Source organism: Naegleria lovaniensis, assembly GCF_003324165.1.
Source record: "Naegleria lovaniensis strain ATCC 30569 chromosome Unknown tig048, whole genome shotgun sequence".
In the NCBI taxonomy this organism is placed as follows: domain Eukaryota; phylum Heterolobosea; class Eutetramitea; order Acrasida; family Naegleriidae; genus Naegleria; species Naegleria lovaniensis.
The window spans coordinates 122301-136292 of record NW_025407870.1 but is presented as its reverse complement, the minus strand read 5'-3'; the positions used below and the strand labels follow the sequence as shown (position 1 = coordinate 136292).

The following is a 13992-nucleotide window of genomic DNA, read 5'->3' as shown; positions in this document are numbered from 1 at the left end:
AATGTGGTCTCAGGTCATTAACGACACAAGAGACATTAATCATGCACTATATATTCAGACCTATCGATTGCTGTAGAATATATAAGGTTTTGGTATCTCTCCACGCTCTCGCTTTTCTTGAACTTGGGCTTCCAGTTTTGCTTGTCGCTCTAACTCTGCATAATAATCCATTCCGACATTGTACAATTTTGCTTCTCCGAGTTGTGACTTGTGAAATCGATCTTTCAGTTGTTTAAGATTTGCAGTACCTGTTGCTTGCTCTTCCTTCTTCTTGTCCATGAGCAGTAGTCTTTCCTCTGCTTCCTCATCTGAGATTTCGAATTTTTGATGCTCCAATGCTTTCTTCATGGCATTTGGATCCTGTGAGTAATACTTGTCAATTAATGCATTTTGATATGTGATTTTACGATAATACTGGTAAATGATGGAAACAATCAAAAGTATTGTGAGAGCTCTTGAAAAATACCTCCTAATTTGATTGAGCGACATTGTTGTTGTGCTCAACTCTGTCATTACAAAACCTACCATGACTTGTATTCGTTAAGATGACGAGCTTCAATGAGTAAAATTCTCTGTGCTTTTACAAGCTCATCCACTTTAGAAAGATCATATAATTGATTCATCTTTCTTGTATAGCTGGATACGGTTGGAAAGTGGTCTCTCCAATTTGTTGCCATATCTGAAACAATGGCTTCTTTTTCATCATCCGATAAATGCCGAAGAGAATTTCCATGATGAAATACAAGGGGATTCTCTTTTTCACGATCATGAGGTGTAATTGGTTTTTCATGGAAGCTTTCCATGCTAAGATTCATATCCGTATGAGATGAATTTTTCATTTCATGATGATTCATCAACGTTGATTCCATATTCTTATCATGATTAATATTTACAAATCTTGATGAAAAAAAAGAATTCTTATTAAATGAACACTTCTTCCGATCCGATTCTATACATGATACATTCGTGATAAAATTGGATTCCATCATACATGATTTACTTGTGTGTGCCAACAACAATACTCTTCGTGTCCCTAACAATAAGCCATCAAATTTTTTCATTTTTTTTTCAAATGCAAAACACTGTTTTCCATGATTGGAAAGATGCATCCAAAGAAATTAAGATTCTTCATCTAAGCTAACATGTTGTTGAGTGAACCACGCAGGATCAAGAAAGGTTTTTTGTTATTCGTTTTCTTCAGAAAAAAAAATGCAAAGTGATGGCTGGAGAATCATTCAAAAGAAAATTGAAAAATTTGTTCGCAAGACTGTTGTGGCTGAGGGGCTGGAGTCAGGTCAGCCTTCTTCTTCTCCGAATCATGTTTCAAACAAAGAGTTGAGAGAATTAATAGGTGGAGAGTGGATGAAATATTTTGAATTGATTTTGGATCCTAAAAAAGTATTACAATTCATGGTATTAAAATCCACAATGATGAATGTAATGAATGGAAAAAGACAAGCATCATCGGAAGAGGAAAATTTGTTAATGTTAGAATTTTTGAATGAGTTTTTACAACTTTGTGTCAAGTATGAGTTTGAGAGAGTATGTTTTTATCTATTCATTCAATTGTGGGACGTGATGATGAAGAATTTGTTAAATCACTTGAGAAAAGAGGATAAAATTTCTGGCATCTAAATTCGATCCATTTATTGAGAATGAGCAATGGAATAATAGTAATAACATTGAAAAACAAGAGACGATGAATGAGAAATTGGCAGATTTATGCATTGCAACACTCATCCATGACTCATCTCAGTTTACAAGTTTAAATTTCATGTTAGATGAGTAAGTGAAACACAATTCATCGATAGAATGACCCCAATTTTATAGCTCTGCCTATCTATTAACTATTTATACTGAATTCATTTCTTTACTTTCTGTAAATAAGCATGACATTGTACTTCCCGTCAATTGTCATGACGCTTTTCAAAATCTGCTTCGACTGAATGAAACTTGTGGCAGTTCGGAAATAGAGTATTACATTTCTAAAGTACGAAAATATTTTGATGATGAAATACTACCAGCCGAGAATTCACATTTTACAATATTAGAAATTGCCAAGCTGAAACTGGAATGGAGCGAAATGTGTGACAAAAAGACAAGTCAACAACGAAAGGTGAAATATCTCAAAGACGTGGTATTTTCCCAACATCAGATGCTTGATACGCGTTTTGTAACGCTCTTTTCGTCGTTCTTGGAACGATTTACTTCTTTGAAAAGAAGACAACATTCTGTTAAAATTGAATTCAGAGATTTCGAACACAAACTATTGATATTTTCATATTGTCACATGATTTATGGAACAAGTATACCGTGTCATATGGATACAGCTGCCAATCCTACCGATAAAAAAGGTATTTCAACAATTGCTACAGATGAGAATTCGTCTCAACATGCTGACTCTCTCACAGAATTTCTTGCACAAAAGAGACAAAATTCGCTGAAAGAGCTTTCTAATATTGAACAAATGGTGAATCACTCATTTTTAGAATTCAAACAAATCCATCCTCGATCTTCTGCTTCCTTGGAGCAAACATTCACTTCCTATGCGAATGAACCACTTCGATACGAAAAGATGAATGAAGCCATTTCGAAGCAACTTTCAAAACAACTCACTGAAGACATGAGAAGAATGCAAAGTGCTTTTGATTGTGACCCAATGTTAAAATATATGTTTGGAACTCCATCACAGCAACCATTTATGAAAACAGAAAATTCAATGCATTCACTTTCTCTGACTAGGGATACTCGGGGAGATATGTGTTTGATACTTGACGATTGTCACGAGATTAGCGAAAGGAGTAATTACAACATGTTGACCTTTGCTGAAACAGAACTTGAAGAGCGAAAAGACTCTTTTTCTCTTGATATGTTAACTCATTGGAGAAATGAAATAATTAGCGCCTCTGAAGAGCCTGTGAGCAATCATGAAGGAAAGAACGACGCTATACACCTCAATGACATGGCACTATTATGTTCATCTCTTGTTCCAGAGCTTTTTCATTGCCCGTTTAAAATTAGAGAAGGTGATGGAGGAGAGTCAAAAAACAAACACACAACTTTGGATTACTTGATTGCAACGTTTACCTCGCAAGCCAACGTATCATTGGCACATCTTAAAAAATTATATTCAGAATATTCACAAGAATTTGTGGAAACACAAACAGTACCTATTTTACCACTGGATTTTGTCATTCAGCGTTATGACAAAGTATATTATATGTTGAGGACACGCAGAGATTGTGCAGAAAGATTATGTGAATTGTTTGAAGTTGTTTCTGAAAATCTCAACTCTTCTGCAAATTGGTTGGATGACTATGCTGAAGAATATAGATGTATGTTCCAAATTGGAGAAGATATTCGACATAGGAAGCATACATCCACTATTTCCTTTAACTCTTTCAACATGTTACGATACTTGAATGATCGTGGTATCTCTTCAACAGAATTTACTTCAAGCGATCCCATTGAAATGCTGACATCGTTTTTGAACGATGTATGCTCACCACTAGAAACTATAGAGAAAGATGAAATTTTGAAATGCATGACAGAACTGTTATCAAGCTTGAAAGAGGAATTATTTCTAAATCTCGAAAATATTGGTCAAATGCTTGGACATCTTAATGGTATGTTGTTACAAGTTGAATGAATATTATATTGTAATATTGTATATGAATATTAGACTTCATCATGCAAAGTCTGAATACTACCGTGTTATTAGCAAGGAAAAATTTAGAAAATTCCATAAGCTTAATGCTCATGTTGTCGATTCTTTCCAAGACGGGCTCTAAATTTTTCACAAACTATAGAACAGTGGCAATGCAGAAAGCTCAGTACTTTTTGTCAAAGTTATTGGAAATGCTGACAGTAGAGATACATGACCGTTTTTCACATACAAATCTATTTTATCTGTTAAGAAAAATTCAAATTCTATCAATCACTCATTCATGCCTGTTTGATATCAGAAATTCCATATTTGTGCAGTATTGTCATCAAAGAAACGATTATTTGCAAGCCATGAAATTTATAACAGAACATTTCAGAATCCAACCACTATCTGTCATGTTGAAAAATTATCCCCAACTCTCTGCGTGTGCTCTCAATATTGGTCAGCATTCAAAACTATTAGTGGATCGAAAATTAAGACTTTTCATGAATTATCACTTTCTGATTCCTGAATTTAATCGATATGGCTTGAACAAGCTGTTGTCAAGCCAGATCCTAGTTCCAAAGAGTGATATTTTCAATTGGATTGAGAAGAGTATTGAACGAGAATCACTTTTATCCTCACTGACACAAATTCCTAAAATTGTATTTCCGCTTCATGTGAATCCCAATGAAACACTCGATGAACGTGCCATTCAAGAGCATTACACTCTTTTTGAGAAGCAAGTGAAAGATATCATTGCTTTGAATCAAGAAATTATAGAATTGGAAACGAAAGGCACTTACGAAAATAATGATGAAACTCACAAACAACTCGCCCCAACGACATTGCAAGACCTTAATACTGGTCAGCCACAAGCAATGATTAATTTTGAAGATGTTCTGGAAGATTTATCAAACGTGTGTGAAGTTTTTATTTTCCCATCCTCTGATTCCGAGTTTTTAACCAACGATCCAGAAAAGATCAAACGCATGTTGTTGGACTCTCTTCCAATCATACTCTTCGATATATTGCATTCCTTTCCTGATTCGATCAATCAATGGACTTCTTTCATCGTTCAGCAATTACTGAGCTATCTCAAATCACCTGAATGTACCATGTATTTGTCAAGATTTTTCAAGAATTTTGTGAAAAATCCAACTCTTGAAACTACTACTTGGATGAATGTTGAAATATCCACATTATTGGCGACCTATTGCTGCAGATATGTATTCAAAACCATACAAGAGATTGCCATGAAACTGTGTGAACATGTATTTGAGATGTGTCTTGTTGTGGAAGCATCCTTATTTTCTCAATATAGATTCTCTACCAAATGGAATGTCAATCATGGCACCATTCAAAGTACCATTGCGAATAGTTGTAACAACATTAAGGAGTTATTGAATTCAGCAACAATGAATGGTGAAAATCAAGCAGGAACTTGTGTTTGGAATCATTTGAAAGAACAACAACATTTCAAAGAAGAAAAAAAAATGTCACAACTATTGAACCTATTTGCCATTACTGAAAAAGAACCACTTTTTCAGTTATTAAGCAGTGCTGTGGATCATCTCTGTGTTCATATCATTGAAGATCGATTATTGAATTATCATTTGAAAGTTTCAATTCCTTCAAAAACACTGAATCCAAATGATTTTTCACTGACCGATCGATCCATACCTCTTGTGAAAACTCTCGAACTTGTTGGATTACAACATTCAAAGAAATTGCTTTCAGCACTCGATGAATGTAAACAACTTGCATTCTTTGAATTGGATTTTGAAGAATATGCTGACATTCTTCAAGAAGTCATTCAAATGGCTCAACCTCACTCTCAGAGTAAGAACATGAAGAAAATCTCTAATAACAAGACAGAGACTGAAACAACAAGACATTTCGATGAAAATACTACTACACAACAACAACACATTCTTCTCTATTTACATCAAGTCATGCTCGTGTTAGGAAATTATCCCTTTCACAAATTATTAAGAACAACGCAAATTGGAGAACACAATTCTCTTCCCTATCTACATCCTATTATGCATTCTACAGTGTTGTCAACGATTGCATCAAATCCACTCGTGGAAATGGGTGTGAAAAAATTGAATTCTTTTCACAAATTAAGACTTGGAAAATTAATGGATGATTTAGTGAGAAAGTGTCATTTGGCACAATGTGAAGCACAGACACAATTTATGGAGCAAATGAAGAAGGATTTATTGGAATCAAGTCATGAAATGGTAAATGTGAAGAATGAAGTGGATCAAGTGAATCGATCCCTTTTGGAAAGATTGTTAAAGTATACATCGTCAACCATGAAGAAATGTAGAGATTCTATTGTTCCATAACATTTCTTTGCAACAACCAGTTGAAATTGAGATTCAAAAGTCTGCATAAAAGAAATATTTACACACACTAATGATCCTTCTCCTTCACTTGAAGTAAACCTCCATGTAACATGTTATGAAAACTAAATACCAAATAATACAAGATTTGAAATACAGAAATCAATATATGAAATCCAAAATTGCCAAATACATTCAACACCTTTGTCAAAGCCATTGTTGCAAAATAAAGGCCCATCATGATAAATATTTCCGAAATGACTGTGGATGGTTGTGGATTCTTGTTAAATTCCATTTGTAATTTACGTTGCAATAAATTCACAAAAATCAATCCCAAAGCAAATACAGAATTGAGTCGGATGAGAGCTGATGGTACCTCCAAGATGATGTCAGCCCCTTCGGAAGATGCGGATGATGATGGAAAACCCCAAATCCACATGCACAAATTCGGAGCGAAAAATGAAAATAAATATGGTACAAGATGAAGAATGTTGAGAAGAGTTAATTGATTGGGAGAGAGTTTTTTCGTTTGTCGTAATTGTGGCAGAAAATTGATGGCATCGTCACGAAGCGTGAAAGCCAGTTGTGTTAAATCTGTGATGACTTGTGACATTTTTTTTCTGTTGAGGTTTTACAATATTGGTTCGCAACAAGAGCACACAAATATATTAATGTATTTCTTATTCTCTGAATGAGAAACTTTCATTGGGATCTCCAAATGGGCATTTCAAATGCATTTCTACACCATCAAATCCTTGCACTTCTTCTCGTAACGGCTCCCAGTCAACAATTTTAGGTTTCGCTAAATGCCTGAGCCATAAAGCTCGATCAAATGATTTCAATAATTGGAAATCATAGGGATGATTCAGTTCAAATACTGGGTCAATGTCAAGCAGACTCTGAACAAATTGATCAAGTTGAGTATGAGTTTTAAATTTGATATTCTTTTGTTGAGCAGGGATGTTGAATTTTTTACGGAAGTCTGTTGTTTGTTTGTGACAATGATGGAATGTAAATGGTTCACAATTATGCGCAGTAATAACACGCAATGGCATGAAATTTTGGTAAACATGTTTAGAGCTCTATAACTCGCATCAATATCTGCTACTACTTACTGTCATCCATGAAAAATTTCATTCCACCTTTTCCTTTCTTTTTCAATCTGTCAAAATATGCACCCATGGCTCCTTTGTAGATGGCCTTTTTATCCACTCCTACTGCCTCAAGAATTTCATCTACAAAATCTTGACAATTTCCTTCTTTACCTTTTTCTCCTCCTCTGTTTTTGTATGTCATTTTGACATTCCATTTTATGATCACATCCGCAATTTTGTCAACCATCTCGTTAATATTACAATTTGAAACAGACAATTCTGTGGTCAAGTCACACGCCACGAGTGCTGCAGAAGCAATCAATTTCTTGGGAACACATAAACTTGCATCAATCCATTCAAATTTCCATGGACCTATTTGTTGTTGTGATCAGTCACACACCATTGAAAATTTGTTGATTCATAATTCCATATGAATGTTTGAGGAGGTATTGGTAAATTAGAAGGAAATTAATCAGAGCCACAGCATATTTAGTGGATAATCATATACCAATCAACACACGCAATACAACACCTACCAACAATTACAGCAGAGTGAAACATGCCCATTTCAGGAAGAAACTTAGTATTAGACAATAAAGGACTAAACAATTGTCTGAAAGCCTTCTTTCCTCTCGAATCACAAATTTCTGAAACAATAATTTTCACTCTCAACCGATCTTGATTCAGTAATGATTTTTGAACTTCCAAATGCTCTGGTGAATTCATAATTTCTCCCAAATCCAAATCTTCCTCGTCTGAATCATCTTCAACTGTTATATCTTTTTCAAGACTTTGATGAATTGCAATATCACTCGTATTGGACGTTGTTGAAGAAATTCCTTTCATGATATTACCGACAAAATTTCCTTGTTTAGTTTTTCCATCACCTCCCGATGCTGTAGATCTGAATGCCATGAGTCCACCTCCACTAGATCCACTCATACTCTCGGAATAGGTAGAAATGGCATTGATAACGGATTGAGCCCAATCAGTCGTGAGATAAAAGCTCTTTAATTGTTGCTTATCCGATAAAACAACTGCCAATTTGTGCATTAAATTTTCATCTCCTTGTGCAGCGTTTCGGTAATAGGTGCTGTTTTTAATCTTGTTGAGAACAATTTTGAACTCTTCGGATTCTCCTCCACTACTCATGATGAAGAAATGAATTATTGATGATGATTTTTACTATTGGTGATTCAGTTACTGAAATAAATAAAGAACACTGTTGTGTGAGAATTGTTGTACAATGGTTAAAGTACAAAGTAGAGCTCCAATCGGAGGAGGAAGATCAGGGAGGAAGATCAGGGTAGTTGTTCGTTGATGATATGCTGAACAGCTGAGATGATTTTTGAATTTTTTTAAATATTGTTGAAACAAGTTCACTTTCGAAATTCAAGGTGTGACTTTTTTCATTATCCAATTTCCATGTACGGCTTTTTCTTTAGGAATAGATTTTAACCTTGGCTTTTGTGAAAATACGTTATGGCAGAGCGCCTTGATTTTGTAATATTGGGCAATTAAGAATCCCGTAAATCCTTCTTATTTTTTCGTTACAATTAACGTTCTCAATGTCTTTGTATCGTATTTTTTAGGCGCACTTTCATTGTTGTAAACAATAACAACATTGAAGTTTAATTAACATCCACTATAAAGCACAATGTTGAAAAAACAAGATCACCATGTATATATTTATTTAGAACCGTTTCACAATAATTCGAGAGAGGATAATAAACCAAAAAATTTCCTTTTACGGAGATTCTTAATTGCCCAATATTCGCAACAAAAAAATAGACGTTCTCTCTCCTGAATCAACCACCAGCAGCACTACTGGAACAAGTCCGTCGTTTCTTCTAGTCCTCATCTCAGAGAGAAGAACAAGGCACGAGCTCGGAACTGTGTTGTTGTTTGGAGAAAATAAGGCTTTGAAGGATGAACACCAAAAAACGTTCGTCCAAAACATCATCAACAACAGGTACTTGTCTTGATGATAATTCGTCCTTGGTTCTCCCCACGGGCCATGTTTCATCATTCATTGGAAACCACGCCGCACTACAGCCATCATCGGAAGCTAACCATCAATTCAAGGAAACCAACATCAACGCACAGCAACTTGGTAGTAACGCGATGAATCATCATTCAACAACGGCTCTCGCTAACGATGTAAACAATACTGGGAATAATCAAGACAATCCCGCCATGCCCCAACCTGCTCAACCCACGTGGGGAACAAAAGTGAACAGGAAATATAGACAATTGCGCAAAACGTTGAAAACTTGCAAGCATTTCGAAGATAATTATTTTGTTTTGGAACTCAATAATGCTCAACAACCTCCACCTCAAATGTTCTTCAACGATCATCACGACCATGCGAAACCTCATTCACAATCTTCCCAAAAACCTCGTCGCAAGAAGGCTTCTCAACAAGCACCTCAAACATCTAACTCGGCAGAATCGTCGCCAGACATGGCTGGAAAATCCTCCTCAATTGGTTTAGCATTGGAGAGCTGTACAGCTCCATCTCACTCAACAACAACTCCACTGACACAACCAACAAAAAAGGCTCCTCTCACGTCTGTGCCTTATCAAGGTCAAGTGCAAATGATGGGGGAATTTAGTGTTGCCAGACCTGGAGAGGATGAGGTGGTACCTCTTTCCATTATTAACAGATCTGAAGAGATGGAACAACGAAACATGATGAGAACTCCAAATAGTAGCACCTCAGGCTCCTCGAACGATAAATCCCATACAGGTCTTGTCACACGAAATACAGACACTACCAAGAAAAGAAAAACTAAGGACGGAGTAAGCAAAAATGAACCCGTAAAGAAAAAGTGTTGCAAAAAAACTTCAGTCGATGTACACAATTCCAATGTCCAAAGTTCCATGCAGCAGGTGGACGAACATCCAACCTGTACCATTAACATGATGAATTGCTCAGGAACAATCATTTCCAGTAATGAGGACAATGTTCGTTCATCAAATTCAACTCTACTCAATTCTCAGCCTGTCATTTCAACTAATCACATATTTGGTTCAAGTCACAACAGTCATTTCCATAATGATGATGAATTTATGATGGCTAGACCTGAAACCAGTACGGCACCCACGCGCCCATCTTCCACAACAACCAAAATCACAGTGAATCCCAACCACAATTTCATTTCATTCTCATCATCTCAACCCTCACCAAGAATCTTACCATTTCCTTACCATTCGTCGTCGAGTTCGACAAGCCCTCTTCCTTCTTCTTCGGTTACTCTTCCAACCATGACTGAACTTCCTCCTTTCATAACTGAACTCACCAATTCAATTCCTGCAACTTCAGAAAATAAGCTTCCAAGTCTCAATAGTATTGATAGCTTTTTTAAGGCGGATCTAACGGATGAATCCATACTCCGAACGTCAAGAAGCAGTCAAGAACGATTACTACAACGAAACAGTTCTACAATTTCTGACTTTCTTCGCTTGGAAGATATACCAATGACCAACGTATCGTCAAACAGCTCTCTTGCTTTGGAATCGAAAGATGACGGAAAAATATTGGTAGAATCTAAGCAAGCAATGCCACTTCAACAAAACAGTGTCAACAGCGCCCACTCAGGATTCGAACACTCTTCTTCGAACTGTCTTTTGAAGAGAAATCCATCAGGGGGTCTTCCAAGAAGTATGAGCCATGGAAGTCTTTCTCTGCTTGATACATCAGCCGATGACGACGACGAGGATTCTGAAAGCAAAAACGAAGCAGCAGACGACAGAAGTAGTAGTCACTTTTCCAGATCGACCTCTTCTGATTCCATGAGACAAATTCCAAGCTTGACCGTTCTGCAACCTTTTGATCTCCACGAAATGCAATCCATTGAAACGGTAAACACTAGTACCTCCAAACTAACTGAGCCAATCACTACAACTGCAGCAATTTCTCCTTCACTAACAAAAGAAGTAGTCATTGAGCGAGATAAGATTCTTGTGAAGAGTCCTTTCATTACGCCTCTGAACTCTGTTCTATACAAGAACATCTCTGTGAGTAATATGGATCTTGTGAAAATGGATGTACCCAGCGTTGAGACGTTTAAAAAACCAGAGGTGGTATCTCCAGAAAAAGATCATTCTCATTGGCTGCAGCAAATTCACATGTTGCCCTCAAACGACTCTTTAACTCGTATACCGAGTATTGATTTTGAAATTGGACCAGGTGAAAAGAAATAAACATTGAGTTTTTTTGAAATTTTTACGTTCTTAATCTACCTCCATTGAGGTTTTTCATTGAGTGATTGAGATGCATTCCTCGTTCGTGTGGCTGACATGGAGCGAGCAATCTTTTTCACGTAACTTGGAGAGTCGTGAATCACAGGTTTGAACGTACATTCGCTCATGAGTTTTCTTTCATTCTCGAAGGCAATCTCTTGCATTTTCCTTTCTCTTGCATGTTGCCTCTTTTCCAACAAGAAAGAATTATTGACAATCGACGTTGATAATTGTTTGTCCTTAGTTCTGGAAAGATTTGGCTTGAATGTTGCTCCTTGAAGCTCTTTATCCAGCAATTCCTGTTGCATTTGTTGTAATTTTCGTTCTTTTTGATCCAATCCATCTCTACAGAGTTGATTGACTGATTTTTGTGGCTGGTTTCTTGCCTTTTCAGAGATGTTTGGTTTGAATGTACATTGTTGTTGTACTTCGTGTACCGCTCGTTTCAACTGAAGTGAACGTGGTCATTAAGGTGTAAAAATTTCATGTCAAGATGATACCACTTGTTTGCAACAAAAACAAGCACATAAAAACCACGCTATAACTTACAGAAAGTTCCCTTCGTTGTTGATAAAATTCACATCTCTTCTCAAACTCAGTTCGATTCACTATTGCAACACTCTTCTCATTTAGTGACGGTTTGAAAGGATGTTCTGTCATTTTGATAAAATCTACTTTTCTATCTCGATCTTCAATTAAATCCTGTTGCCGTTTTAGAAATTCTTGAAAATTCGAAGAGGGTCTGAATTTACCTGCACTTTTCGGCCGACTCATGAACAGCATGTCAAACTTTTCATTGTCAACTACATGTTGATCAGAACGAGAAATATTTGGTGTTTTTCTTTTGCTGAGCCGTGAGAAAGCATCTTCGCTCAAATAATCCATACAGCTCTTGTTAAAAAATATAGAGTCATTGGTTTGAGGTTTAAATGTACATTCTTCATCTAAGGGTTCTTCTTGGATGGATGAAGGAACCTTTTTCGGAGAAATATCCAAGTACTTGGAGGAGACTGAAAACTTGTTCAACAATTTTGGCTTAAAAGTACACGTTTTTCTAAACTCTTCCTCGGTTAATTTGTGTCGTATCTCGTCATTCTTATCAGACGCTCTGAATGAGTCAATGTATAATCGATCATGAACATCAATATCGTCGTCTCGTTTGCCTAAAGACATTGGATTAATTTCTGGTTTGAACGAACATTCTTGTTTGATGGATCTGTCCAATTCTTTTTCTTTTTGCTTTCTTGCTTTTTCAACGTTGGATTTCCAATTTACAGCTCTCTCAAAAAATGACTCTCCTTCCTTTTCTCGAAAACTTGTTGAAGATGTTTTAGAAATTTCATGAGTACGTGTCGTGTTTGGCCGCGAAGCGTTTTCTGAGAGGCTTGTTGAATTTTTAGAGCGTGGAATTGAACTTGTTGGAGACTTTTTCAATAAGGATGATGCATCAATTGTTTTAGATGTCTTAGGGCTCTTAATTTTTGGTGAACTATATTGGGCTAATAAGTTAATGGAAGAAGATGGTTGGGATGGCGGCTTGACAGATTTCGAGGACGATGAAGACGCCACTATTAGTGGACGGTTGGATTTTTCACATTGTGGGCTGTTGGAGGAAACCGTAGAAGCATGATTGGTGTAGGCATTATTTGCTTGTTGTTGCTTTTGTGGAGTTTGATATTTTTGAAGAATATTTTGAATCATGCCATCAATTTCCTTCAAATGTAAATCAGAGGAGTTGTTCAACTTGGAAGAATTGGACGTGAGCTTGGCAATATGAAGTGATGAGTCCTCTAATACTGGGAGATTCCATTCTAACGCAGAATTTTTGGCGTCTTTTGACGGTGAAAGAGTTTTTTGTTGCTGATTTGTGTTTTCCGAGGCTGCGTAATCTTCTGCGCTTTCAATACTGTCATTCAGTATTATTTCACGCTTTTTAGTTGATGTTAGCTGTTGTTGTTTCTCTTTTTTCAAGATTGTATCAAATGTTGTCTGCTTTGTGATTTTGTTGCTGAAACTGTTTTCAAAATTTGCTGAGCGATTGTTCAAACCATTGTCGCTTGCGAAAATATGATTATCGGATGATGACGGCACTGCAGAACAATAATTTTCAATAAATCTAGACACTTCAAAATCCTCATCATCTTCCAAATACGAGGCAGCGTTTGAAACTAAATTACCATGCTCGTCCTCTTCCAATCCTAAAGCCTCTAGCAAGGCGTTTTGTGTGGATGAATTTGTTTCATTTTTCTGCTCTTCCGAAAGCTGGAGGTGATGATGCAAATGCACATGATGAGCATTCAGATCCGTAGTAGTGGTTGTATTGGAAAAATCTTGAAGCATCCAATCCTCCATACAAGACATTTCAAACTCAGAGGATGATGATGCCATGGATGGTGAGTACGATGAAGTAGATGATGATTTGGATCGGTGTGGAGGTTGAGAATTCTCAAAAGTCCAATCCCTCTCTTGTTCTTGATCCGACATGAGCTTGCTCTGTTTGAAAGACCCGAGCCTCAACAAGTAGTAGTAGTCTGAGTCTTTGGAGTTCTCAAACTGATCTGAGGAATTTTTTTGTTTAAACAAAAGTAAAAGTATTTTGGCGGCTGAGTTTTCGAGAAACTCGAACAATTACTGTCAACTCGTAATGAACTGAAAT

General features: G+C 36.5%; 6 protein-coding genes across 6 annotated transcripts; 2 read left to right on the top strand and 4 right to left on the bottom strand.

The window, feature by feature from the left end:
* Positions 1 to 60: 60 nt before the first annotated feature.
* Positions 61 to 1061, bottom strand: C9374_011151 (uncharacterized protein; the record flags this gene model as incomplete). The annotated part of the gene is made up of 2 exons (XM_044686775.1): positions 61 to 469; positions 526 to 1061. The coding sequence occupies 2 exons, from the start codon at positions 1059 to 1061 to the stop codon at positions 61 to 63; spliced, it is 945 nt and encodes a 314-aa protein (XP_044543246.1).
* A 148-nt stretch (positions 1062 to 1209) lies between these two features.
* C9374_011150 (uncharacterized protein) lies at positions 1210 to 6000 on the top strand (the record flags this gene model as incomplete). Its single annotated transcript, XM_044686774.1, has 4 exons — positions 1210 to 1542; positions 1613 to 1785; positions 1831 to 3626; positions 3683 to 6000. 4 exons carry the CDS (start codon positions 1210 to 1212, stop codon positions 5998 to 6000), a joined length of 4620 nt encoding a protein of 1539 aa, XP_044543245.1.
* Positions 6001 to 6067: 67 nt separating this feature from the next.
* C9374_011149 (uncharacterized protein) lies at positions 6068 to 6610 on the bottom strand (the record flags this gene model as incomplete). Its single annotated transcript, XM_044686773.1, has 1 exon — positions 6068 to 6610. One exon carries the CDS (start codon positions 6608 to 6610, stop codon positions 6068 to 6070), a length of 543 nt encoding a protein of 180 aa, XP_044543244.1.
* Positions 6611 to 6677: 67 nt separating this feature from the next.
* Positions 6678 to 8243, bottom strand: C9374_011148 (uncharacterized protein; the record flags this gene model as incomplete). The annotated part of the gene is made up of 3 exons (XM_044686771.1): positions 6678 to 6979; positions 7113 to 7463; positions 7628 to 8243. The coding sequence occupies 3 exons, from the start codon at positions 8241 to 8243 to the stop codon at positions 6678 to 6680; spliced, it is 1269 nt and encodes a 422-aa protein (XP_044543243.1).
* Positions 8244 to 9020: 777 nt separating this feature from the next.
* Positions 9021 to 11297, top strand: C9374_011147 (uncharacterized protein; the record flags this gene model as incomplete). The annotated part of the gene is made up of 1 exon (XM_044686770.1): positions 9021 to 11297. The coding sequence occupies one exon, from the start codon at positions 9021 to 9023 to the stop codon at positions 11295 to 11297; it is 2277 nt and encodes a 758-aa protein (XP_044543242.1).
* A 35-nt stretch (positions 11298 to 11332) lies between these two features.
* C9374_011146 (uncharacterized protein) lies at positions 11333 to 13820 on the bottom strand (the record flags this gene model as incomplete). The annotated part of the gene is made up of 2 exons (XM_044686769.1): positions 11333 to 11785; positions 11886 to 13820. The coding sequence occupies 2 exons, from the start codon at positions 13818 to 13820 to the stop codon at positions 11333 to 11335; spliced, it is 2388 nt and encodes a 795-aa protein (XP_044543241.1).
* Between the last annotated feature and the right edge of the window lie 172 nt (positions 13821 to 13992).